The sequence below is a fragment of the Squalius cephalus genome (assembly GCF_949319135.1).
Source record: "Squalius cephalus genome assembly, chromosome: 17".
In the NCBI taxonomy this organism is placed as follows: domain Eukaryota; kingdom Metazoa; phylum Chordata; class Actinopteri; order Cypriniformes; family Leuciscidae; genus Squalius; species Squalius cephalus.
This window is the reverse complement of record NC_137138.1, coordinates 19999866-20023756: the sequence shown is the minus strand read 5'-3', so window position 1 is coordinate 20023756 and position 23891 is coordinate 19999866. Positions and strand designations below refer to the sequence as shown.

The 23891-nt window shown below is 38.3% G+C and overlaps 1 protein-coding gene across 2 annotated transcripts; it reads left to right on the top strand.

The window, feature by feature from the left end:
* The first annotated feature begins 104 nt into the window (after positions 1–104).
* Positions 105–23446, top strand: afap1l1b (actin filament associated protein 1-like 1b). 2 transcript variants are annotated; one of them, XM_079898735.1, is made up of 19 exons: positions 105–490; positions 10680–10805; positions 11090–11173; positions 11387–11475; positions 12279–12390; positions 12471–12569; positions 12645–12856; positions 12942–13121; positions 16770–16862; positions 16993–17071; positions 17772–17927; positions 18022–18233; positions 18313–18458; positions 18571–18643; positions 20946–21048; positions 21195–21362; positions 22339–22514; positions 22603–22731; positions 22855–23446. In XM_079898735.1, the coding sequence occupies exons 1-19, from the start codon at positions 469–471 to the stop codon at positions 22879–22881; spliced, it is 2286 nt and encodes a 761-aa protein (XP_079754861.1). In that variant the 5' UTR covers positions 105–468; the 3' UTR covers positions 22882–23446. The 2 variants fall into 2 exon arrangements, with proteins under 2 accessions (XP_079754861.1, XP_079754862.1); XM_079898736.1 differs by having other exon boundaries at positions 126–490; positions 20949–21048; positions 22855–23438.
* The last annotated feature ends 445 nt before the right edge of the window (positions 23447–23891 follow it).

The window sequence follows — 23891 nt, the reverse complement described above, 5'->3', positions numbered from 1 at the left end:
TTTGTTTCACTCGTGTATGCTAGCTATATATAGTGGCAATTACGTGATTTGAAATTTAAAACTGTATAGACCTCTACCTCTGGAGGGTGCTAAACGTTAGCATCAGACACTATCTTAGTAACCACATGTTGTTGATGTTACATCCAAACCACCATGGATGATTACATTTTACCCTGAGCCCTAACCCCAATTTTATATGACTGTCCTCTTTACATTTTGTGTGTTTTTTAATGACACAAAAAGACCAAAGACCAGCTGGATGTCGTTGTTTGCCACTAGGGACGTTGACTACCTGACGAGCACTAGGACCCGGTCGGATTAGTAGTGATTTGGAGTGGTCTGCACGCGCCCCTGTCAAAAGTGTAGTGTTGGCCACACGCGCGCGCTGCATAAGATGCTGGTGTACATTACAGTGAGGGTCTTCTGAAGCCTGTGAACGGAGTACTCAAGAAAAGCGTTCTCTTCGCCATGGAGATCACCGATTCCACTTGTAAGTCTGACATTTTATTCATACGAAAAAGCCTTACAGTTACAGTCTTCGAAATAAGTTAAACAGTAATGCAAATATTTAGCTTTTTAACATTAGTAAGTCATTTTCTGTGTACATGCTGTAAGGTGAATCAGATGTTATTACACATTCTCTTATCTTTATCTTTAAAAGGAAACCTCACTTGCACAGTTTTGTTGGTGATGCAATAGATGGCTAATATCTTAATGAATGAATAAAGTCATGTCATAACTGTGTGTCAAACTTATTTGAAGGACTTGAAATTTATATGTTTCCCTCCTTAATGACTATAAATGTAAACAATGATTTCATTGGGGTAACTACTATGTCATAAAGGCAATTTCAATTATAACCATTTTAATATGGATTTTAGTGGATGTGACATTTATTCAACTATTAAACTTTGTTATTATGTCCGCAGGATATGTGTCATTCTTGTTACCATCATAACTCCCCCCTATGAAAAAGATGCAAAATTCCATAAAAAGCATAATGACATCATAATGACATCATCACCCTTTCAGCATGTGAACCCTTCAAGTAGGGGACAGTCTTGAATAGCCAATCCTGTTATCATGATTTAAAATAAAAGTTAATACATTTCTAAAAATGCATTCTTTGTCTATTATGGATAAGATCTTAAATATATACACTTATAAAATATATTTTTTAAAGCCATTTAGTGGAATGACCCTTGTTTATGTCCAGTGCAAGGAAAGCATACTATTTTTAACAAGAATCATAAATTTGAACACCTCCAAAGTGCTAGACCTTTCACAGTCAGTGTTGCAAAATCTATAAAAATATCTCTCATCCTGTATTCTTCATGTCCCTAACTTTCCATTGACCCAGCTATCAGCTCCTTCATCCTGCTGTTCTGAGCTGGTTGAAGGCCAGTTCGGCATGATGGCTATTCATGATCTGAAAGAAGACTTCCTTGCCTCTCATGCAGGAAATCCGCTTGAGAATGTGTTCAACTCTGAGTTTGTTTGCATGGATGCCAGGAAAAAACAGCCCATCAGCAACTTGTTGCTGTTTTTAGTCATGGTGGGATTTGGATATGCCCTTTTATGTATAGCCTAATTGTTTCTAGTGAGTTTAGACGTATAGGTGAACCTTATTTGATGAAAACCTGTTAGGGTCTGTGTGCTCTTTAACCCTGAAATGAATCATTTAATGTTTTGTTATGTACACTTCCGATCAAAAGTTTGGGGTTGGTAACATTTTTTAAATGTTTTTGAAAGAAGTCTCTTATGCTCATTACAAATTTTCTCACTGACCCCGAACTTTTGATCATGGCACTTCCAGGTTTGTTTTTCCTAATTGCTACTGAATTCACAGATGAATTGATTCACAGCAATTCTAGTCAGATATATGACAATATGCTTTGATGCAAGTCAAGACTTCATTCAAACTCCTAAAGGTGGGAGTGGGAGGGGGAGGGAGGGGGGGGGGCACCGATTCCTCCGGTTCCTTATACACATGGCTTACATCTATAAATACTCATGGCCAAATAGACAAAGGCTTCTCTCTTCTGCAGCTTGCGAGCCTGATGGGTCCGCACAGGCCTGACACTGTCTCTCACTCCAGCATTCCTCGGACCGAGCGCAACCGTCAAGGGCGGCTCTTGTCTGTAGAGAAATCACACAGGGTTATTACGATACAGAGGGGCCGGAAAGGTCTTTGTGTGCGACCCTGTGGGCCCTTCCACACTTGTGTCCTCAAAGAGTGGAAATCAAAGCCAGTCATCACAGGGCCTTGCTGTGGATGACCAATGTATTAACCCTTCAATGAAAGGAGGTCAGATGGTGAGGCTCGGGATAAAGCTGGAAGAGCTTTTCCTAATCAACCTTCCTCAATCCCATTAGTCATACAAAGTAGTAGCCTAGATATGGGTAGGAGGAGCATTATGTCTGAAAGATAAGAATTTCAAGAAAGATTTGCAAGCGTGTTTTAACTTTTTAACTGTCAAAAAGTCAGTGGGGTTTAAAACATTTTTCAAAATATTTTCTTTTGTGTTCCACAGTATAAAAGATATTCATACAGTTTTGGAACAACATAAGGGAAAGTCAGTCATCAGTTTTTAAAGGATAATTCTTCCAGTCCAGTCTTCCACCTGCTAGTTTTGTTGTCAACTAAATTTAATAATCGTTTTCATTAATTGAAGTAAAGCTGAAATATAAGAAGATATAAATATTAGATGGGAAAAAAAACCTTAAACTGAAAAAAAAAAAAACTTAACTAAAACTAAAATTGAAATAAATAAATAGAAATATTAAAAAACAAAAATGAATGACAAAGGTACATAACAAAATTACTTAAAATCTGAAAAAGTTAATAAAAATAGAAATAATATAATAGTATATAAATAATACTAAATTAACACTGGATTTAAACTGTAAAATAGGCATCTGATGAGAATTGATGTGCTGGTGATAACGGTGAAGAAAGTTTACCTGAAAGACCTTTTTCTGTTTACAATTCTAATGTCTAATGGCAGTTCTTCATTGCCTGCCATTTTAAAAATGCTCATTTCATCCAAATCAATAACACTAAATCACAGATTTCTCATGCAACAATCAAAGATTAAATTGCTTGTTCAAGAGAACGCAGTGAAAGATTAGGATTGTGTCAAAAAAAAAGTCACGGCAGGTTTTACAGCCGTGGGTTGTTGTTGGGTAGAATGTACAAATGCAACTCCCATGACCGCGTGCCTTAAGTCTTATGACTGTAGTGTAGAAACAGAGAAGACGGTGCAAGATATAGCAAAAGACTGCACTGTTCCTTCACTATAAACCTCATCTGGTTATGAACGGACAGTTCTCTTGTTCATTTTGATGTACTTTGTGCTGATGAGCCGGTTAGTCCTCTGGTGTCTGCCGACTGGCATTCATTTTCCTGAGGATCTTGCATAATCCAACTGCATAATACTTGGTTGCATATCTCAACTAGACTCTTCCCCAAGAGACACTCAGTCCCCCAAATGTTTTTTGCGAGTGAAAACTGTCATCCCTGTGGTTTACAGAATCGGAAATATAGCATTATCCTTCACCCAGAAAGACGTTTGTAGGGTTGTAAACGAAACATCTCAAATTTCAGTGGCTGCACAGTGCATGAAGTATACAATAATAAAACTTGTATATAAAATATATATCGTAAAATATGAATACAATTTAGCATTAGGGTTGAAATCTATCTATCTATCTATCTATCTATCTATCTATCTATCTATCTATCTATCTATCTATCTATCTATCTATCTATCTATCTATCTATCTATCTATCTCTATCTATTATGTCTTTCTGTGACAAATTCGGTGTAGATTTAAATTTTGTATATTATTTCTTCACATGTTTCCATGGTAAACTGGAAAACAATGATAAGCATTTCAGAAGTTTTAAATGCTTTCATTGGCAAAAACATTCAATATATGCAAAAGGTCAATATTTACAGTGTTGACCCTTCTTCTACATAGCCTCTACAACTCTGGCATCAGCTTCTGGGCCAAATCCTTGACTGATGGCATTCCATTCTTGCCTTAGTGCTAAGAGTTTATCACAATTTGTGGGCTTCTGCTTGTCCATTCGCCGTTTGAGGATTGAACACGTTATCTATGAGATTACGATACATTTCAATGTAATGATCTCTGAGGCACTTCATTATCACTCTTGCCTTGTGACATGGCGCTTCTTCATGCTGGAAAATGCACGGATCCTCACCAAATTGCTCCTGGATTGTTGGGAGAAGTTTCTCTTGCAGGACGGTTTGATTCCATTCTTTATTCATGCCTGTGTTTTGGGCAGAATTGCGAGAGAGCCCAATCCCTTGGATGAAAAGCAACCCCACACATGGATGGTCTCAGGATGTTTTATTGTTGGCACAACACGGGACTCATGGTAGCGTTCACCTTTTTCATCCCCGGACAATGCATTTTCCAGATGTCCCAAACAGTCGGAAGGGGGTTTCATCTGAGAAAATATGTTCGCACCACTCTTCTGCTCTCCAATCCTTGTATTTCCTGCAGAATTTCAGTCTATCCTTGTTTTTCTGGGAGAGTAGTGGCTTCTTTGCTGCCCTTCTTGACACAAGGTCTATGTCTATGACTCCTCAAGAGGAGACAGACCTGGCACTTGCTGGACACTCTTGGACGTCCTGAAGCCTTCTTCACTGCAGTTGAACCTCTCTCCTTGAAGTTCTCGGTAAATGGTTTAATGGTAAATGGTCTATCTATCTATCTGTCTTTCTCTGTTCACAAGGCCTATAAACCTTGTGACGGGAGGAGCAAACGACAGACACAGTGGGTGTGGCGTCAGGCCTCAGAGAGGTGTTGATTAACATAAAAATAAAGTAAAATAAGGGAAAATAAAGTTTCCATGAGGATAAAAGTGTCCAAAATAAATAGGGGATCTGGTGTCCTCGTTGTGCTAGGGCACGTGCATGGAAGGTAGCTAGTGCTCAGATGGGTTGGTCCAGGTAAATGGGGTGGGTCCCGGCGGCCACACACGCTCTCAATTCGATTAAGGTGTGCCTCGTCACGTGCCACCAGTCCTGGTTGTTACAGCGTCCCTCCTCTTTCTCACACCCACCCCAGTCAGGACCCCGACGAAGGGCGGCAATTAAAGTGACATGGTGGTGATGATAATAAGGTGAACTTTTACATAAAAGAAAAATTCAAAACGTCTAAATAAGACTTCTTAAAGCCTGCGTAACGGTCGGCAATTCAGAGATTTGTTTCTAAACGCGAAACGCTTTTACAAAGACTGAACTATGTAGTACTGAATTGTGGAGTTAGACCGTTTAACAGTTTTTTAACCATTTTTGTGTTCAGGATTTTTTGAGCGGGCCTGAAATCATGGCTCGGTGATGCACTGGAGCCACTGAGCATGGCCCCTCCCCTAACACTATAATAAGTTAAAAAATACAGATGATACATTTCTTTGAATTGGAATTTCATTCTGAATGGTGCAAAACACTGCTCAGCATGTGTTCAGGCAACCGCAATGTACTGCAACTTGTTGCAGGAGGATTTTTTTCCCCCATGCTCATTAAACCATCAATAACCATGTTGTCATCCTCAAAGCCTTCATTCTTTCCCTTTCAATTATGTGGCCCGTTGTTCCTCTGTAATTGACCCCACCCAGCAAGCTGTCATCCACTAAAATAGTGAGTTTAAAATTATAGTCATCTCACCCTTATATCCGTGTGGCCTCCATGTGACCTTGACTGGTGTTCATCAAAGACTCTTCTATGTATCAGCCTTGCTTGTGTGTCCTGTAGAACTATGGCACGTGACGTCCCCCCACCCTGAATCAGACAGCTGATAAGCTTTTTTAAGGATTTTGTGGTCACGGCATTCTGCATATGATGCTTGTAGGATCTGAGCCCTCATTCCTCACTGTTACAGGAGAAACCCAACATGGCCTGTGGATAAGACCACTAAACAGGTACAGATGGTGCTTGTTGTAGATATGTAGTGTGCTATGATTTGTGTAGTGTTTCGTTGGAACCGGTCCAGATGGGAGGGTCCGGAGCTGAGAGAGAGCGTGCTTGTTAGCGAAGGACGGATGGTATGTCATTTTTAGGGGTGTGTGGAGGAGAGGAATAGGAAGCAGAAGGTTAGGGATGATAGAAACTGCTGTCGTCAGCCCAGACAGGAAGCTACAGCTGCAGGACATATCCCCTTACCCACAATGCCCTTGCTTCAAGACCGTACAGCTGCTTTCCCTAGAATTTGTTTTGCAAGTGTTAGCGTATATGTGATTGTGTTCAGTGATGTATTTGGGTGAATGAATGTGGACCTCACAATGACACATTGTTTAGATACTTTGCCGAGCCACTCAATGAAAGTTCAGTTGGATTGCTGTTTAAAAATGTGCCCAGTCTATACAAAGAAAGTACTTCTTTCTAATCTTTTTTGAATGTAAGTTGCTATATTGCAGATTTCCAGTATAAAATGGCTGGTGCGGGATACATACTCACTTAATATTATTATAATTATTTACAATTAACATTTAATCTATGTAAACCCAACATTGTTTCCTGTTGAATGCATAGTGGTGTAATGGCAGTGTTGGGTTTCATTCTTTAAAGACCTAGCAATATTGAAGAATCTATTACCGATTAGAAAAAGTGTAAATATCGACAAATACTACTAAAAAGTGTTGATGAGCGAAGTCTTTCTTTTGTCAAATACAATGTTTTTGGTCTTTGAGAGTCAGCAGACAGTATAGACACATTCAAAAAGCCACTGAAGCAGTCAGATAGGGTTCAACAATCTCACATTCCCACACATTGCACATGAGAACGAGATGCACCGCAGCAAAAACAGGCAAACCTTCAGAATAGTTGTAAGTAACTGAGCTGACTGTGCATAGCTCCACAAACTTGACCCAGTTTCTAGAGAGAAACATGGCTCGCAGAAGACACAGGCACAGAGGGTGTTGTGTGGGAACTTAAGTTGCTTGGAAAATGGACGGGTCACTCCCTCGCCCGTGTCAGCGAGTGCACACCCAGACAATGGCCCTCTGGAGAGCTGCGGCCCTGGAGTTGTGATTGTGCCTCTCTCAGTACAATAACAGAGTCATCCTACTCTCTGCTCTCCGAGTTTCCGCCTCCTACTCTTCTTCCGCCCCTCTCTTTTTCTTGTTTCCCCTTACGGACATACACATATTCACGTTTCCTGCGAGGAAAGAGAGGAAAACTCTTAGGAGTTTGCTGGCCATTAAGCCAATTCAATGAAAGACAACTGACAGATAGCTTATCATTCACTGTGTGTTTAAAGTTGGAATGAATCGGAAGTTGTGATAGTCTTTTCCCCCCTATTTTGTGACATATATCCGAGTGAAACGGCTTCTCGAACAAGCAAAATGTAGGGCGGGTCTTGATTTTGTCCATCGGGAATTGATTGGATGGTTGTGGTCTGCTATTGCTGTGATTTGACAGGTTGTCCTGTCCTCGTCATGTCGCTGCAAGTTATTTTGGTTAAAGATTACAAGGGCATATGAATTGTAAAAATAATGGTGTGCACAGATTTATAATAAATACTGCAATATTACATTAAAAAAACATGCAGATTGACAATTCTTGATTTCATGGTGACTTTAAGGGTGACACCGTTTTGAGATCTAGCTCTCTAAGAGGCAAAATCTTGTTTGTTTTGGACTTGAGGAAGAAAGTAAGACAAGTTTATACAGAAGTTACTAACTCTGCAAAAGTTGCAGCTGAGCTCAGTTTTGTTTTTGTCTGATAATGGTGGGTTTCTCATGTCCTTCAGCTGTCGAGACTGGCGAGCAATTCAGTGGTTTGCTTTCTTTATCTCTGTTAGCTCTGTGTTTGTGCTCTGCTGACAGAACTGCAAAGGCATTTGGAAATCTGCATTGTGAATTATACGTTTCTCCTCTGTTGACAATCAACCAGTGGTGCGTTTCCCGTACAACAAAGTAACTTGCTGCTTAACTGCCATAGTACGATGCATCGTGGAATCAACTAGCTAGTCACGACCATTTCCCGAAATCTTAATGCCGCAAATTTGTCGCTCAACCACGTTGGTTAATGATGTCATGCACATGGTGAAGTAGGCCTAATAACTTATTTTAATGAATCCATTTGAGATCGAATTAATGCTAGATTTGTTTTTTGTTGCTATAAATTACGGACATCTGAGGAGAATTCTCTTTTTCCTTAGTTATTTTGCTGTATTTCCAGCTTCAGTCATAGGCTCAAGTGCACGATAAATAAAGTTATTGGGCCCTACCATACACCCGGCCCAATGCGGTGCCATGCGCTACACAAGTGTTTTTTGCTAGTTTCAGCCCGACGCAGTTTTCATTTTCACGTCCTGCGCCACGTTGTTTAAATAGCAAATGCATTTGAGCCCATTGGCATGCTGGTCTGAAAACGAGGTGTGTTCAGGCACATTGTTGGCGCGCTGCTATTTTGAGGCAACTGAAATAGGCTGCGCTAATTAAAGCTGATTATGCTGTTGCACCAAAACAAGTTGTATAAACTCATTGAAATAGAGGAAACTTCACAAAGAGACCACTAATGACTCAAATGGTGACTTGAAACATAACTTTTAAAGTAAAATATAATCAAAACACAACATAGAGCTGTTAGTAGAACCACCACCACCAAACGTGACATTGCAAAATCTTTCTGTTTAATATTTTTTTAACGATTAAATTATTATAATTCTTGTACATTTAGCTGTATGTTTGTATACTGTGGTATTTAAATTTGTTGGCACATTTCACATCATCTTACACAGGGTAGTATTTTGTTAAATTAGGGTTTTTGTTAAATGACTCACTGAAGAGCAAATTTGTACAGCCCTCTAAGTAAATATGCTGACACAAGTTCTCTTACAGTCTTTCATTGATGTTCTCTATTCCTCACTGTGCCGTGTAAAAATTAGAAGTAATGCTAAAATGTTATATTTAATGTAGCACAATTGTTTAATATTTAATTGCAGCATAATCATTTTTAATCAGCTTTTAGTCACTATTGTGTGTGTAACATGGACTTTTGCAAGCCAAGAAATATTCAATGAACAGGATGATTCTCGAAATAGAAGTGCAACCGCAGAAAAGATCTGCTATTTAGAATTCCCCCTGTTTGCATAGCGGTTTGTGACCCTCACTTCAAAGCAGCGTTTGTTTTTCGGAGCGGTGAGGGTCTAGAAAAGAAACATCATGAGCTTTGCAACAGGTTTTTTGATCTGGTCCAGAAAGATAGAAAAAAAACCCTGTCAGGGCAGAAGCAAAAGAAAGGTCACATATTGCAGTAATTACTTTTGGCCAAGAATAATAATTCCTGGATCAGCAAATCTAAATGAGTGGCAGGTATAGCCTTGAAAGAGGGATTTTTGCTTTCCCATCCCTCCCTCTTGAGCAGGGTTCGGGTGTGGTGTGAAGTGCTTACATGTGAAAGATGTGTGACTCTGATCTATTTAATCTGTTTTGAGGAAGAGATTTAATCATTTTTGGAATGATCAGAGGGATCCATACACTGTTAAAATGTCAACCTTAATTTTGTCAGACAAACTATATTTTAAACGTTTAATCTTGAATGAACTATCGAATATAGAAAAGGTTGGCATTATAAGAAAAGTCAATTTTCTATTAGCAACTTAAAATTAGGGATGCACCAATATGAACATTTAGGCCGATTCCGATAACCGACAATTCTTTATATCTGAAAGCCAATAACCTATATGTTGGCCGATAAATCTAAATCCAAATCCAAATGTTTATATAATTTTTAAGAGCCTGATTACAAAAACAAAAGTCTCACCATTAAAAGCCATGTCCTAAAGTTCTCATTATAATTGTATGTAGCGTATATGAAAGATCTGTGCTATGTTTAAGTTTAATGTTTAATTTAAGTTAATTTTAAACGATTTTTTTTCCTGGGCTCTTTGAGACCCTAAGTAATGGTTATTTTTTGGACTTGTTATTGCATGCTATTTATGATGAATTCCCATTACATTGTAAAAACTATGTTTTCATAGTTTGAGTTTCTTAGACCCCAAAGAGAACAGAAGTACTAAATCACCAGTAAATGTTAATCAGAATTTTAAAACCAGCATCTAACTGTACATTTCAGGTCTGGAAATTCAGGTTTCCTTCTTAAAATTAATAGTGAGACATGTTGACACCTACAGACAACCATTATAAATGATGTAAATTCTTATTCCAGGACTTTCTAAAAATGTTGTTTCTCTTTAGGGGGTTTCTTGTTTCCTGTGTTTGTTAGGCCATTCATAACACTGCAGCTATTGTTCACCATACATAGATTTGGAAGAGCAGTACCATAAGAAATCAATTCAGGTCATACCCCTTTTCTTTGCTTGTTTATTGCATTAAACCGTCAGGATATCATGTTTGGTATTTTGGCAAGGTTTCTTCAACAAACAGCCAAAGAAATCAGATGTCCAACAGCTGAGACCTCCTGATGGATTTTAAAAAGGTCAAATGGACTGAATGAAAATGGCCAGGAACTCATAGTAACATGCTTAGAAAATAAATGCAAAGAAAAATGGCGCGTGTATTTAGACCATCTGATGTATATAAATGCAATGGGGTCCAAAAGTCTAAGCCCACCAGTGATTGTCATCTTCTGCAAACATGTTCCTGGTCACTGATCCTGTCCTTCTCTGGAATCTCTGTGCAGGTATGGAGCATCTGGTGAAGGAGCTGAGGTTGCTTCTCAAGCTGCTGGAGAACGAGAGCGTGAGTTCAGCCACCGCAGAGAAGATGAGCGTGGTCAGGAACTTGGTCAAACAGCTGCAGCCATCTGGTGAGACTGAACAGCAAATACATAACAGCTGGGCTGAACCTATTGGCCATGGCCCTGCTGAAGGCATTCACATATTAATAATTATAGCAATGTAAAGGTATGTCAGGCAGCAAAGTTACTCTGAAGAAAAGGACTATGTAAAAAAAATAGTTATCCTAAAAAATTATAGGAATAAAGTGTATAATGTGATTGTCTTAATGATGTTCTACGTTGAGTTTTATGTAAAAATGTATGTATAAAGTGTATATCACACTTGTAAAGTTGCAAATTTATTTCATTTATAGTGAATGGATCTGACTTCATATACATGAACACGTCTCTCTATGGAAATGGTACCAGCTTTGTTGAATCATTGTTTGAAGAATTTGGTGAGTTCATGTTTTTTTCCCCCCCAGTTTTTAATTATGAGTTTTCCAAACTGCTAAACAGTGCCTAAAACATTGTAATATATAAATACTTGTAGTAGGTGCTGCAAAAAAATAGCAAAAAAGAATGGCAGCTTTGTTGGTTCTAATCATTTTCCTTGGCTGTTTTATGAACTGCATCTGTTGTAATTGTTCAGTTTTGATGTTTGTTCTCAGATTGTGATCTGCAGGATCTCAGGGACTCGCCTGAAGAGATGAAAGATGTGGAGCAAGAGGAGGCGTCCAAACACTTGCCCACAAAATCGGTACCAGAATATGGAACAAATGCAAAAACATACACTAGCGTTAAAAATAAATACTTCTAATCGTTAAGATTTCTATTTCAAATTTAAATTTAAAGTTATTTTGAACTTTCTGTCCATCAAAGTATCTTGAAAAAAATGTTTCACAGTTTCCACAAAAGTATTAAGCTGCACAACAGTGTTCAACATTGATAATAATAAGAAATGTTTCTTAAGCAGCAAATCTGAGTGATTTCTTAAGGTCATGTGATCATGTATCATGTGATACCGAAGAACGGAGTAATGATGCTGTAAATTCAGCTTTACCATTACAGGAATATTACTGTTTTTGCTGTATTTCATTCAAATAAATGAAGCCTTTCAAAAACATGAATAATCATACCGACCATGAACAGTAGCGTATTCCTTCTCTTAAAGCAGCTAAAATTATTTTAAAAATAAATATAAAAATTAGTTCGCTTTTCACAATCAGTAAATGCCAAATAAGAATCATTCAAATAATTTTTTTTTTTTTTTTTTAACAAAATAAAAAGTATTTCTGTTACGTAATGCTGGTTAGTAATACCCTGGTAATCCAGAGTTCTTGCGAGAGCACAAGTTGAATTTGCTCAGCGAGTTACTCTGGTGTTGGGTAACAATGCTCATTAAATATGCCCCTCGATCTGAGCTGCACCAATCACATCGGGTTATCTGATATAGGCGGGCCAGAGGCAAATAGGGAACATAGTACTGACTGAAAATGAAACCAACCCTTTCATTTAAGCATGCAAAATTGAATTGAATAATTATTGGTTTTGTTTTTCCAGAGTCCCACAGACACACCTCCTCCCCTTCCTACCACACCTCCTCCTGATGATTACTATGAAGAAGCCGTCCCGCTCGGACCGGGCACAGCGCCCCAGTACATATCTACGCGCAGTAAGTGCGAACACATTCAAGCCTAAGATGGCACAATAACAGCCAGTTCTGAAACCTAACACAGTATGCTTATTTACCAGACAACTCCAGCCCTCCAAATTCAATAGAGGATGCTTATTATGAAGACGCTGACAACAATTACCCGACAACTCGTCTGAACGGGGCCAGCAAGAACTCCTGTAAGGAACCTGTGCTGGTTTTCATGTTTGTGCATATCAAAATGTTCTAGTTTTAATAGTTGTTAATGTCAACAGACAATGATTCAGATGCACTCAGCAGTTCTTATGAGTCCTACGATGAAGAGGATGAGGAAGCTAAAAGCAGAGAGAGGACGCACCCGTGGCCCTCAGAGGAGACTCCATTGGGCCAAATGAAAGACTGCCGTAAATGCGCCTTCCTGCTGCGCAAGAAACGCTTCGGTCAGTGGGCTAAGCAGCTAACAATCATCCGAGAGAACAGACTTCAGGTGAATCGCACATCGAAAACATCTGGTCGACAGGAATGTTTTTTTTGATTTGCTAAGCTCTAAACTTGGCATTTATTTTCCACAGTGCTTCAAGAATCCCAAAGATCGCTCTCCACACGTTGATCTGCCCCTGAATCTCTGCAATGTCATCTATGTGCCTAAAGATGGACGCCGCAAGAAGCACGAGCTTCGTTTTTCCATGCCGGGAGGAGAGGCTCTAGTGCTGGCTGTGCAGAGCAAAGAACAGGCAGAGAGCTGGCTCAAGGTACTTCACCCTAAAATATAACATTTTATAATGACTATTTACAAATTATATAAACAAATGCATTGTCTTGGAATATTGATTTGATTTGAAATTATTATTATTATTAATTATGTGAGAGAAAGTCATGAAACATGCACAGATAAAGTAGGAATTCATGATTTCTAGGCATGAAAAGTTATTGAAATTAATATCATGGAAACGTCATGGAAATGTTATTGTGAATGTAACGTTTATTCTCAACAGTGTTATTTTAGTATTATTTACATACTTTATAGTATTTATTAATAGTTATAATGTATTTTTATATATTCAGTTTTCATTTTATTTTAAGTTTTATTCATTTTATTTTAAGTTTTAACCATTTTGTTATGAGTTTTTGTCATGTTTATTAGTTTTTTTATATTTAGCTTTAATTTATTTTTACTTCAGTTTTAGTTTTAATAGTTGTTTTAGATGTCATTTTTGTTAATAGGTTAACACTGATTGTCTATACTCTAAAATATTTCTTTGGCTATAAATTGGTCTTTGAAAGTGCAATATCTATGAAATGATTTAAAAAAAAAGAAATTTGTTATCCTAAAAAGTCACGGAAATTCATTAGTCAAAAGGTGTGGGAACTCTGGAAGTCATTTTCCACTGACAATTATACAGAGCTTTGACCAAATTATAATCAATGATAAATCACACAAAAACAGGTAATTGTATAGCATTCATGCTTGTAAACTCATTCGCTTCAATACTCTGATTTGCTCTTTTCTATGGAAGCTTTGTTTGATATAAACTTGCAGTTGTGAGATAAAAAGTAGCAGTTATTTTTATTCACTATCAGAAACAAGCTCCCACAGTTTTCAGACCTCACGGAGTATCATAGATCAGATTAAAGGATCATGAATTGAGAAATCAAACTTTCCTTGATCTTTTAACATGTAAGAGGTCATTGGGCCTCATTCACCAATATCTTCCTAAGAATTTTCTTAACTTTGTACTTAATAAACTTCCTAAGAAAAGTCTACGTCGGATTCATGACATGTTCTTAAACAGCAGAATTGTTCGCACCTGTGTTCTTAGGATTGATGAATCCAACGTCTTCGTAATTGAAAGCGCGTGCCAGTTGTTCCTAATTAGCATAAGAAAACGCCCCGCAAATTTGCAAGAAAAGTTGGAGAATGTCCAAAAGATGCACAGATGGTGGTGGTCCACCGATCACCAAACGAACAAAGAACTTCAGTAATTCTGAAATAGAAATTCTACTGAAACAGGTAAATGCCAAACGAGGCATAATATTGATTTAATCAGCTTAATTGCTGATGTAAATTGCAGTGTTTCTTTGCATACTATGATTTTTTTTTTCAACAAATGATCAGAAATACAGTACAGTAAAATACTATCATTGTAAACGACTGTAGAAGTAAGAGTGCTCTTGAGTGTGCATAGATTTTGTTCTTAGCTAAGAACAAATCCAAGATAAGAAAACATTAGTTAATGTCAGAATCTTCGTAAAAAGTGCGTAAGTGGGGTTTAATAACACATTTCTTCGTAAGAACGGTTGGTGAATGAGGCCCATTGTTCTATAAAAACATCCGGCAAGTTTCAGCTACGAAAAAAAAACAAGCTATGGAAACGACGATTTTGTCACATTATGATGTAAAAGTGGGGCTCTGTAGATTCAGAATCAAATCAAAGCTTACTTCTTCATCATCGCGGGTTTGGCCCCGCCCACTGCCGCATTAGATGATACTGGATCACTTGACTAAAAATAGCATTACATTCCAAAGGATCCTAATGCTAGGAGGAAAAGTGGTTATTTATTTGGGAAAGTCAATTATGTGAATGTCTGAGTAGAACCTCTTTTGTTTGTTCGGTACATTTCACTGTGGATTCTTTGGTAAATCAGTCACATTTCGGTGCTGGCTTTGCAAACAGACTTTCACTGTAAGATATGGACCTGACAGTAATGCCACAACATGCAAGTAACCTTGTTACTTCTAATGCCTAATCTGTGATCAGTGATTTCTGATGTGATTCATGTACAGTCAGACTTTGTCTCAAAATCGTTTATTGCTGTTAATGTGTCAGTAAATCAAGCCAGTGGATAAACGGTCAACTTCACATTGTTTCTGTTAATAGCATGAAAATGTTCTGTTATTTAAATTGGGATTAAATTATATACAGAACGTGATCAAAGAACGCACCCTTTATAATCGCTGGAGCTGTCAATCACACAGCGCGAGTTTATCAGTGACTGAGTTCTGGACTCTCACTAAAACTCCTGTTATAATCAATGATGCTGTCTAGGGTTGGGCGATGTCCCCTAAATTGGCAGTTGACGATGTTAACAGTAAAACATTGCGATGGACGATGATATCGTCGGGGGGGGGGGGGGGGGTCCTCTTAATGCTACGGAATAGTGCTGACCATCACGAAAAGAGAGAGAGAGAGAGAGAGAGAGAATGCACATAGTAGATACTTACATCTACTGTGTTTACGGGAATACTCGACTTGGCATTTTGAAAAATTTCTGTGTTTATTTGGCAGTTTAGGCGCGCAACCGAAGACAAAGCGCTTGTCCATGTTGCGCTCGGAGCGCGCGCACAGTATCCGACTTATCGCGCTTTTAATATTTCTTTTCAATATAAAGCACATCCTGCTCTTTTCTTTCTCATTCATTCATGTTTTGTTATTAATAACTTTAAACAGAATCGTCAACTGAAATCTGCACGGATTATCAACAATACGACACATTTATAATAAGTGTCTGCGGCAAAAGTGAAAGTACCAGCGGCCAGCGGGTGAAATGCACAGCAAAGCACCCGTTTCAATAAAAGGATTTATTAAAGTTTATATAGCCTACTTTTACATTTTCGCTGCTGTTCTAAAATGATTTTCGCCATTACCTTAAACAAACTGCAGCTGCTTGAATCCCAGTGCTGGAGGCTGTAGGTTAACTTACCACAGAAATGTAAGCGGTTAGTTGATTGCTGTGGTGACTCGTGACACTCGCGAACAGCACTGAACACTCACTTTTGCCGGTACAAATTTGGGGGGGCGTGGCATCACGATGGTGGCTCTCCATCGTGATGTCGGTCAGCCATCACGATGGACGATGATATCGTCCATCGGCACAACCCTAATGCTGTCTACACTGCACAATGAATCTCTTATTTACATCATGTTTGAACTGTTATTCATGATGAAAGCATTCTTGAGAGTGTAGAAATCAAGTTGTAATGACGAGATCACTGCATTCATGCGCTCAACAGACTTGTCTGTCATCGGCTACAATACTCATCGCTAGTTAATCTTGATAGCTGTAATAGTAAAAACGTAGTAAAAGATTTTGAGAGTGTTCCACATGTAATACTTATTCCATATACAAAGATGTTAGCCAATCACAGCAGTGGGCGTTTACATTGAAGTCTCACAGCAGACACGCTCCTTCAAACAGAGCGTTCAACTCAGAGGGCTAAAAAAAAGGGTAGAAAATGACCTTTTATTTCTAATTTATGACCATTTTTGATGTGAAAATCATACTAACATTATAAATGGACCTCAGGAAACAAATAAAAAAAAATGCAGTTCATGACCCCTTTAAATAACCTGGTTCGATCAAAAAAAGCTGTATGACTCTCCTCTTTTAAAACTCTGTAGGTCATTCAGGAAGTGAGTAACCTGGCAAACAACATTAATGGAAAAGAGATCTCGTCATCTCCAATGATACTGCGAAAACTAGAGCTGGATAAAGTAAGTCTGTACGGATTACTAGCATCCAGTAGCCTCTAAACACCTAAACTATAATGATTACAATGTTGAAATGAACATAACCAGTGTGGTGGTCCCTATAATTATTTCGTCTCTTTCCTGGTTCCTACAGATGATGTCACCAGATAAACACACTTCTGATTCCGACAGCGCAGCCAATGGCGACGTTACCCGCGAGACCTGTGAGAACGGTATGGACATAAACGATGAGCTTCTTTGAGTTTGCATAGTGAATGCTTTTGGGGTCAGAGTCGGTTTTCCAGGTGCAGCACGTTTCCTCTTGTTAGTTTTGTGATGTCACTCTGAAACAATGGCATTAGGAACTCAGGAAGGATGTAGCCACTCTCTGCAGTACTTCCTGTGTCTTTGATGGGTTAAAGTTTGTCCCTTTCAGTATGTCACATCCTTTTTTTGTGTGATTTTTTTAGGTTTTATATTGGCATATACATTATATTGGCTCTGCGTCTGCAGCTGTTCTGATTCTGAATTCACTGTAAACCACGGCTTATTGGGGCTAATTGCTTTATTTATCGATATTGGTCTATATTGATAACAATGCTTACTCATTTCCTTCATTTTTATCGGCCAAAAATGAAAAAAAATATTGAATTATTAATATCATCCATAGTTTAAATCATCTCATTATAAAACTAAAGGTGCACAGATGTTTATAACAAACACTCATAGTTTTGTGATGTTCAATTTAAAGCATCCATAAAGCACTTGAAAACTCAATGTTGCAAGCAACAGCCATATACTTAAATACTGTTTTTTTTTTTTTTTTAACTTAGTCAAAGGAATTTTAGTTAGTAGAATCCAAACATGTGTTTCGTGTCTTGTCCTTGCACTATATGCATCCTCTTATGATGCTTCCTGTGCTTTTTCCTGTAGGAAAGGGCAAGAAAGGGACATTCTCTGAGCTTACTGGATCTATGAGTCGAGCTGCTGGCAGGAAAATCAACCGCATCATCAGTTTCTCCAAGAAGAAGCCGCCTCTGCCGGGCGAAACCAACACGCTTTCCCACCTGGATGACAATCCCCGTTGTGGTGAGTAGACATACATCCCTTTGCGATTAGCTGTTGATCTTTTTGATCTGTTGAGGCTTTCCTGCAAGTCTCTGATGGATTTGTCTCTTCCTAGGTTACTTGAATGTCCTGGTGAATCAGTGTTGGAAGGAGCACTGGTGTTGTGTGAGGAATGGGACTCTATATTTCCATAAGGACAGAGGGGATATTCACACCCATGTTAGCTCTTTAACCCTCCATGGTGTAGACGTCTTCCCCGGTCTTGGGCCCAAACATCCTTTTGCCTTCCGTATCATGCGAGCGAGCACAGAAGTGGCCGCCCTGGAGGTAATAAAATGGATCTCTGTTGAATTTTGAGGTCTTTCATTAAAAAATATGGGTAAATGTGTAATGTAATGAACCTCAGGCGAGCTGTTCTGTGGAGATGGGCCGCTGGCTGGGGGTTTTGTTGGCTGAAGCAGGCTGTGTCACCACCCCTGAGGCACTGCATTATGACTATGTGGATGTGGACACCATCAGCAGCATCCAGAGCGCAGCAAGACACTCTTTTCTGTGAGTAGAATTGAGTATATTCAGCCTGTTTGTTGGGATGTGTATAGAAATTCACTATATAGTAGAATTTATTGTATTTGTATGCTAATTCTATAAAAAATTAATGCCTTAGGTGGGCGACCTCTTCCAGCAGCACATCCACAGACCCACGGACTTACGACGAAGTTCCCTATGAAAGCGTGTTGGTAAGGTGTTAAGATTAAAAATGTTTTTTTTTTTTTTTTTGTAAAAAATGTTTTGTGTTGTTTGGTTAAATCGAGCCTCTCAGCAACAACTATTATATTTTAAAATACATGTGGTTCTTTTGAGTTTTCTAATCATCAAAGAATCTTGAAAAAATGGAAATGTTTACAAAAACATTAAGCAGTTTTCAACATTGATAATAATAATATATGTTTCTTGAGCAGCAAATCAGCATATTATAATGATTTCTGAAGGATCATGTGACACTGAAGACTGGAGTAATGATGCTGAAAATTCAGCTTTGAACACAGGAATAAATTACATTTTAAATAGAAAACAATTATTAGGGGCCAAGCACCGAAGGTACCAAATGCTGTATTTTATGAACGCATGAACGTATCGTTATGAAACTCGGTATGGGTCATCAGTACGATGCCCTGAAGGAGCCTGAGAAGTTTCGAACCAGCAACTAGTGGTTCGAACTTTTCTAGTGGTAAAATTAATTTTTCAAATGCTTATAATTCAGGGTGTGGTTGACTTATTTTCACATGAGTCATCTCATTAGGTTCCTGAATCCTTGCCGAATCAAACGATACCAAACATGCTAGGTTTCACCTTACGGTTTGTGTAGTGTTGTGATTTAGAGCTTAAAAAACATTTACCAATATCTTCGAAAGCGTTTGACCAATCGAGACAAAACCACCGTAGGAAGTTTGGAAACATAGGTCGTTGTATATAATGCCCTAATGACAATATATTAATAGTAAGTGGCAAGAAAATGCAAACAAAGTCAGGTTTGGGTCATTTTTTATTTGGGTCAGTTTATACATATAATTGTCTATAACTCCCAAATGAAATGAAATATTTTCATCAAATCTGACACTCACATGTTTGGACACACTCTGAGGACACATCAAAAAATTGTGGGTTTGAGCCTCTTGTTGGCGCTATAATAGAACAAAACATGAAATTGCCATTGACTTCAATACAGTATTGTGATATAAAATACTATACTTTATTAATGCATAAGCGTATCGTTACGAAACTCGGTATGAGTCATCAGCACCATGCCTTGAAGGTACTAAAAAGGTTTCGGGGCAGCGCCACCTTTTGGTAAAAATATATTTTTTTAAATGCTAATAACTTTCGAATAAATTTAGAAAAAATGCCTATTGTAATGACACTGGTCTTAATAGATTCCTTGGGTTATGCCGAGAACATAGATACCAATTTTGCCATAGTCAGCCAAACTTCCTGTCCGCCATCTTCATTTTCTTTTAAAACCTACTCTTTCATAGTAGTTTCATACCTCTCCTAGACCGTTTGTCCAATTTTCACCAAAATCAAATCGTATCATCTCCAGACCATGCCGACTTGTTATGGATTTCGTGTCGATAGACGAAACCGTTTTTTTGTATAAAGCAGCAAAGTTGATGCATGATGCCAAAATGCCATATTGACACCAAACTTTGTATGTGTCATTGTCACCTCACCTCACCTGACCACATCACATAAATTTCGTAATTGCGCCACCTATTGGTCGAAAGTGATAATCCATTAAATCATATTTTTAGTTATTGTATATATGATATTTCAGCTATTCTACCTTAAATCATCTTAAAATGTGTTTAATTGCTCCTTGCTGCAGTTGGTCTGACACTCCCAGCCCCGTTGGCATGTCTTATCGTCTTTTTGCGCTTGGCCCCGATAATTGCTGTTTGCAGCTATATTTTTAAATTGTAATAATATTTCAGAATATCCACATTTTTACTGTGTTTTTGGTCAAATTAATGTAGCCTTGGTGAGAAAAGACTTCATTCACAAATATTTGAATGAAACTTTTGAATGGTAGTGTACGTTCTTGTGTTCATGATCAAAGAGAAAAATGAAAGCTCATAGTATTTGCTGTGTGGGAGGTTTTTTATGACTATTGAAAGCATGTTTCAGCCCATATGGGTGTTGTTTCTGCAGTTCAGCTTGAATAACCACAGTTTTCTCAAGAGTTTTAGTTCTTTTTTATGGACTAGGCAGCAACAACCACTTCTTCCTTTGTTGGGTGGTAATGTTGTGCAACTGTCTTTGTTATGTTTAGTCAGCTACAAATCTTCTGTCATTGTAAGCATGTTCCTTTATAAAAAGGAACTTCTTTAGGAAATCCTTTAATAAGCACATTGTGTAATACCTAAATAAATACTATCATACTGGAAGCCAAGAAGTTTGATTGTTTAGTTAAAGGTTGTTTTCACACAAACTGTAATTATCCCCCCCGCCCCCGCCCCCGCCCCTGCCCCTCTTTTCCACCAGCAGGTCGATGAGAATCAGTCTAAACTGAAGCGTTATTCCTCTATGTCCAGTGTGAATACAGCCACGGGAGACACACAGATCACAGTGAAGCGACACGGTTCCTGTAAGTTTGTTTTCATTGGAAAATCGCTTCTTTGGTTGACCTTTGAGTATCGTCTATACAAACGCAATCATTGCTTCATCACTTTACTGATTAAATTCTCTTGAATTGCCACTTATGACCAATTCTGTCTTGATTTTGTGTCGTAGCTGTGAATCACTACGGTAAATATGGAAAGACGAGGGCGGAAGAAGATGCACGGCGGTATCTCAATGAGAAAGAACAGCTAGAGAAAGAAAAAGAAGAAATCAGGAAGAGCCTGTTGTCACTGCGCTCAGAAAAGAGGGTGGTGAAGGAAGGGCTGAAAAACACAACAGGTGACCAACTCGAAGAATGAAAGAGAATTGACTTGTCCGAGTGTTTATCCATAACATGTAGGGGTTTGTAACCATTTTTGCAGTATTTGGCGCCACCTTTTGACAATATCTTCAAGTTACATGAGCTGTTCATTTAATGTGCCCCTATTATGCTATTTTAAAGACTCCTCATTTTGTTTTGGAGGTCTCCTACAACAAGTTTACATGCATCCAAGGTCAAAAAACACTTTAATTTTCTCACAGTATACATTGCAGCATTACATTTTTTCTCAGTATCTGAAACAGTTCGATAAAGGATTCAGTCTCTCTAAACCCCGCCTTTCCGAGAGCTACTCTGCTCTGATTGGTCAGATGGCCCAGTCTGTTGTGATTGGTCTACCGCTTACAGCATGGCTGCATCCGAAATCGCATACTTCCCTATTATATAGTAGGCGAAAAACAGTATTTGTACGAATTCACAGTACTCATAAAAGAGTAGGCAAAAAGTGGATGACCTACTTCTTCCGGCGAGTTTATGAAGTTTGCATACAATTGACACTTTACTATCCCATGAGGCCACAGGAGAGGATTTGTGAATGGCAGTGAAGCGGCGCAGCTGACGCTGGTAGGTCACATGATAATGACAACATGGCGAATGTAGTACGTCCAGATTACAGTAATACTACACACATTCATACTATAGAACATACTTTTTAGCGGTCGCAAAGTAATTACTTATTCAAAATAAGTACCTACTCAAGAGAGTATGTGATTTCGGATGCAGCCTGGAATTACTGACGACTCGTTTCAGGCAGTTCAGAATCAGTTCTTTTGGGAGACAATAACTCCATTTGTCGTGCACTTTGATCTTTTAAACTTTGCAGACCTTTTACATTCATAAACAGCTGTATACTGTAAAACACTACATGGAGGGTAATATCCGAAAAGCATAATAGGGGCACTTTAATGTAAAATGTTTTGTTCATATGTGCAACAGATAAACAGCAGAAAGCCATGGAGCAGCATCTGGCCCAGCTGGAGGAAAGCTGCCGTCAGAAGGAAGCTGAGCGAGTGGACCTGGAATTGCGACTCACGGAGGTGAAAGAGAAACTGAAGAAGTCTCTGACTGGAGGAATTCTGGGGGCACCCGTGGAAAGCAAACCCACCATTAAAGTACCTGCATTCTTGACTCTAAATATGCTTTTCCCTCAAAGTAACCTGAATTTACAGTGAAAATCATTTTGTATCTTAATACCTGTAGGTTCCAGTTAAAAAAAAGGAACATATTTACAATGATGCCACTGTGCCGGTCAACTGTGCATCTGAAATGAAGAAACGTCCCCCGTCCATCTATGCGTCCAACAAAGGAAATGTCATGCAGAAAGCCAAGGTATATGATTGAACCAATCTCTAACAGTATATAGATTAAATTAAGCATTCAAAACTGATGCTTGAGATGGATAAATGTGTAAATAATATCTTTCTGTTCTTCTAAATTTTATTTTATATTTAGGAATGGGAGTCAAAGAAAGTAATGTAATTATAGTGCTGTCCATCGAGAGAGGATCTGTGGCTTTATGGTTCCAGTGTGTTCAGTGAAAGGAAAGATTTAATCTATGATCATCCTGGCTGTCCACTACACTACACTTATGCACAGGACAGTTGACCATATATTTGATGGAAGTCTGTATGTAAATAAAAAATGAATGTTAAATAAAAATGGCATGAAGATGGCAAGGATAAGGGAGTGTCCTGGAAACAAAGTGTTTTATAAACATATATTTGTGTAATATAAAAGTTAAAATAGGTGCCTGAATTCTGTGAAATTGTTTCATTTCACTTCTTACTGTATAATGCCACAGGATACTGATGTGTTCTTCCTGCTGATTTATTTGTGCAGTCCTGAGATACAGTGTTAATATCTCCCTCTTTTATATGTTATGTGAACTGAGTTCAAAGGATTTTTCCCTTTTTTTTTAATACTAGGGCACTTAATTTACCAGATTTATTTATTTCTACTTTGTACATAAATAATCATTGTTTTTTTCCCCTCTGCAATATCTTGGTAACTGTAATAAATGTGTTTTCAGAAATGGCTTTGTTGGAGTTCTGTTTATAGAAGCAAATGTTTAATTGTGGATTACACTGAAATAACATCAACTAAAATAGGCTTTGCTTCTGAAATGGAGAAAAAGGCCTTTGGGTTACCAGCATTAATTCATCAAGCATTTATCAAGCAGATCCAGGGTTTTCAACTGGGGGTCCATGGATTGAGTTTTCCTTAAAAATATATATTCTATATCCATTTATCAATGGGGTTAATGTGGAATGTTAATATCTTTAATGCTTGTTTTATACCATGGTACAAATAAAATTTACCATTTTATATTAGGGCACAAGTTTTCAATCTTTTAGATGCCACATGGATGGACCCCCAAATGTGATCATCCTGGTGTGACATTTTTACACGTTTTCTTTTTAGACTTATCTTCGGACCCCCTAGCACTCACTTGCGCCCCCCTGAGGGTCTCTGGACCCCAATTTGTCTCT

What these genes read in the sequence shown, in the direction of transcription:
- afap1l1b (XM_079898735.1), top strand. Translation starts at nt 469, where the DNA reads ATGGAGATCACCGATTCCACTT. An exon ending in ATCATTGTTTGAAGAATTTG is followed by an intron (nt 11,174 to 11,386) that starts GTGAGTTCATGT and finishes GTTTGTTCTCAG; the next exon opens with ATTGTGATCTGCAGGATCTC. An exon ending in AGGCAGAGAGCTGGCTCAAG is followed by an intron (nt 13,122 to 16,769) that starts GTACTTCACCCT and finishes AAAACTCTGTAG; the next exon opens with GTCATTCAGGAAGTGAGTAA.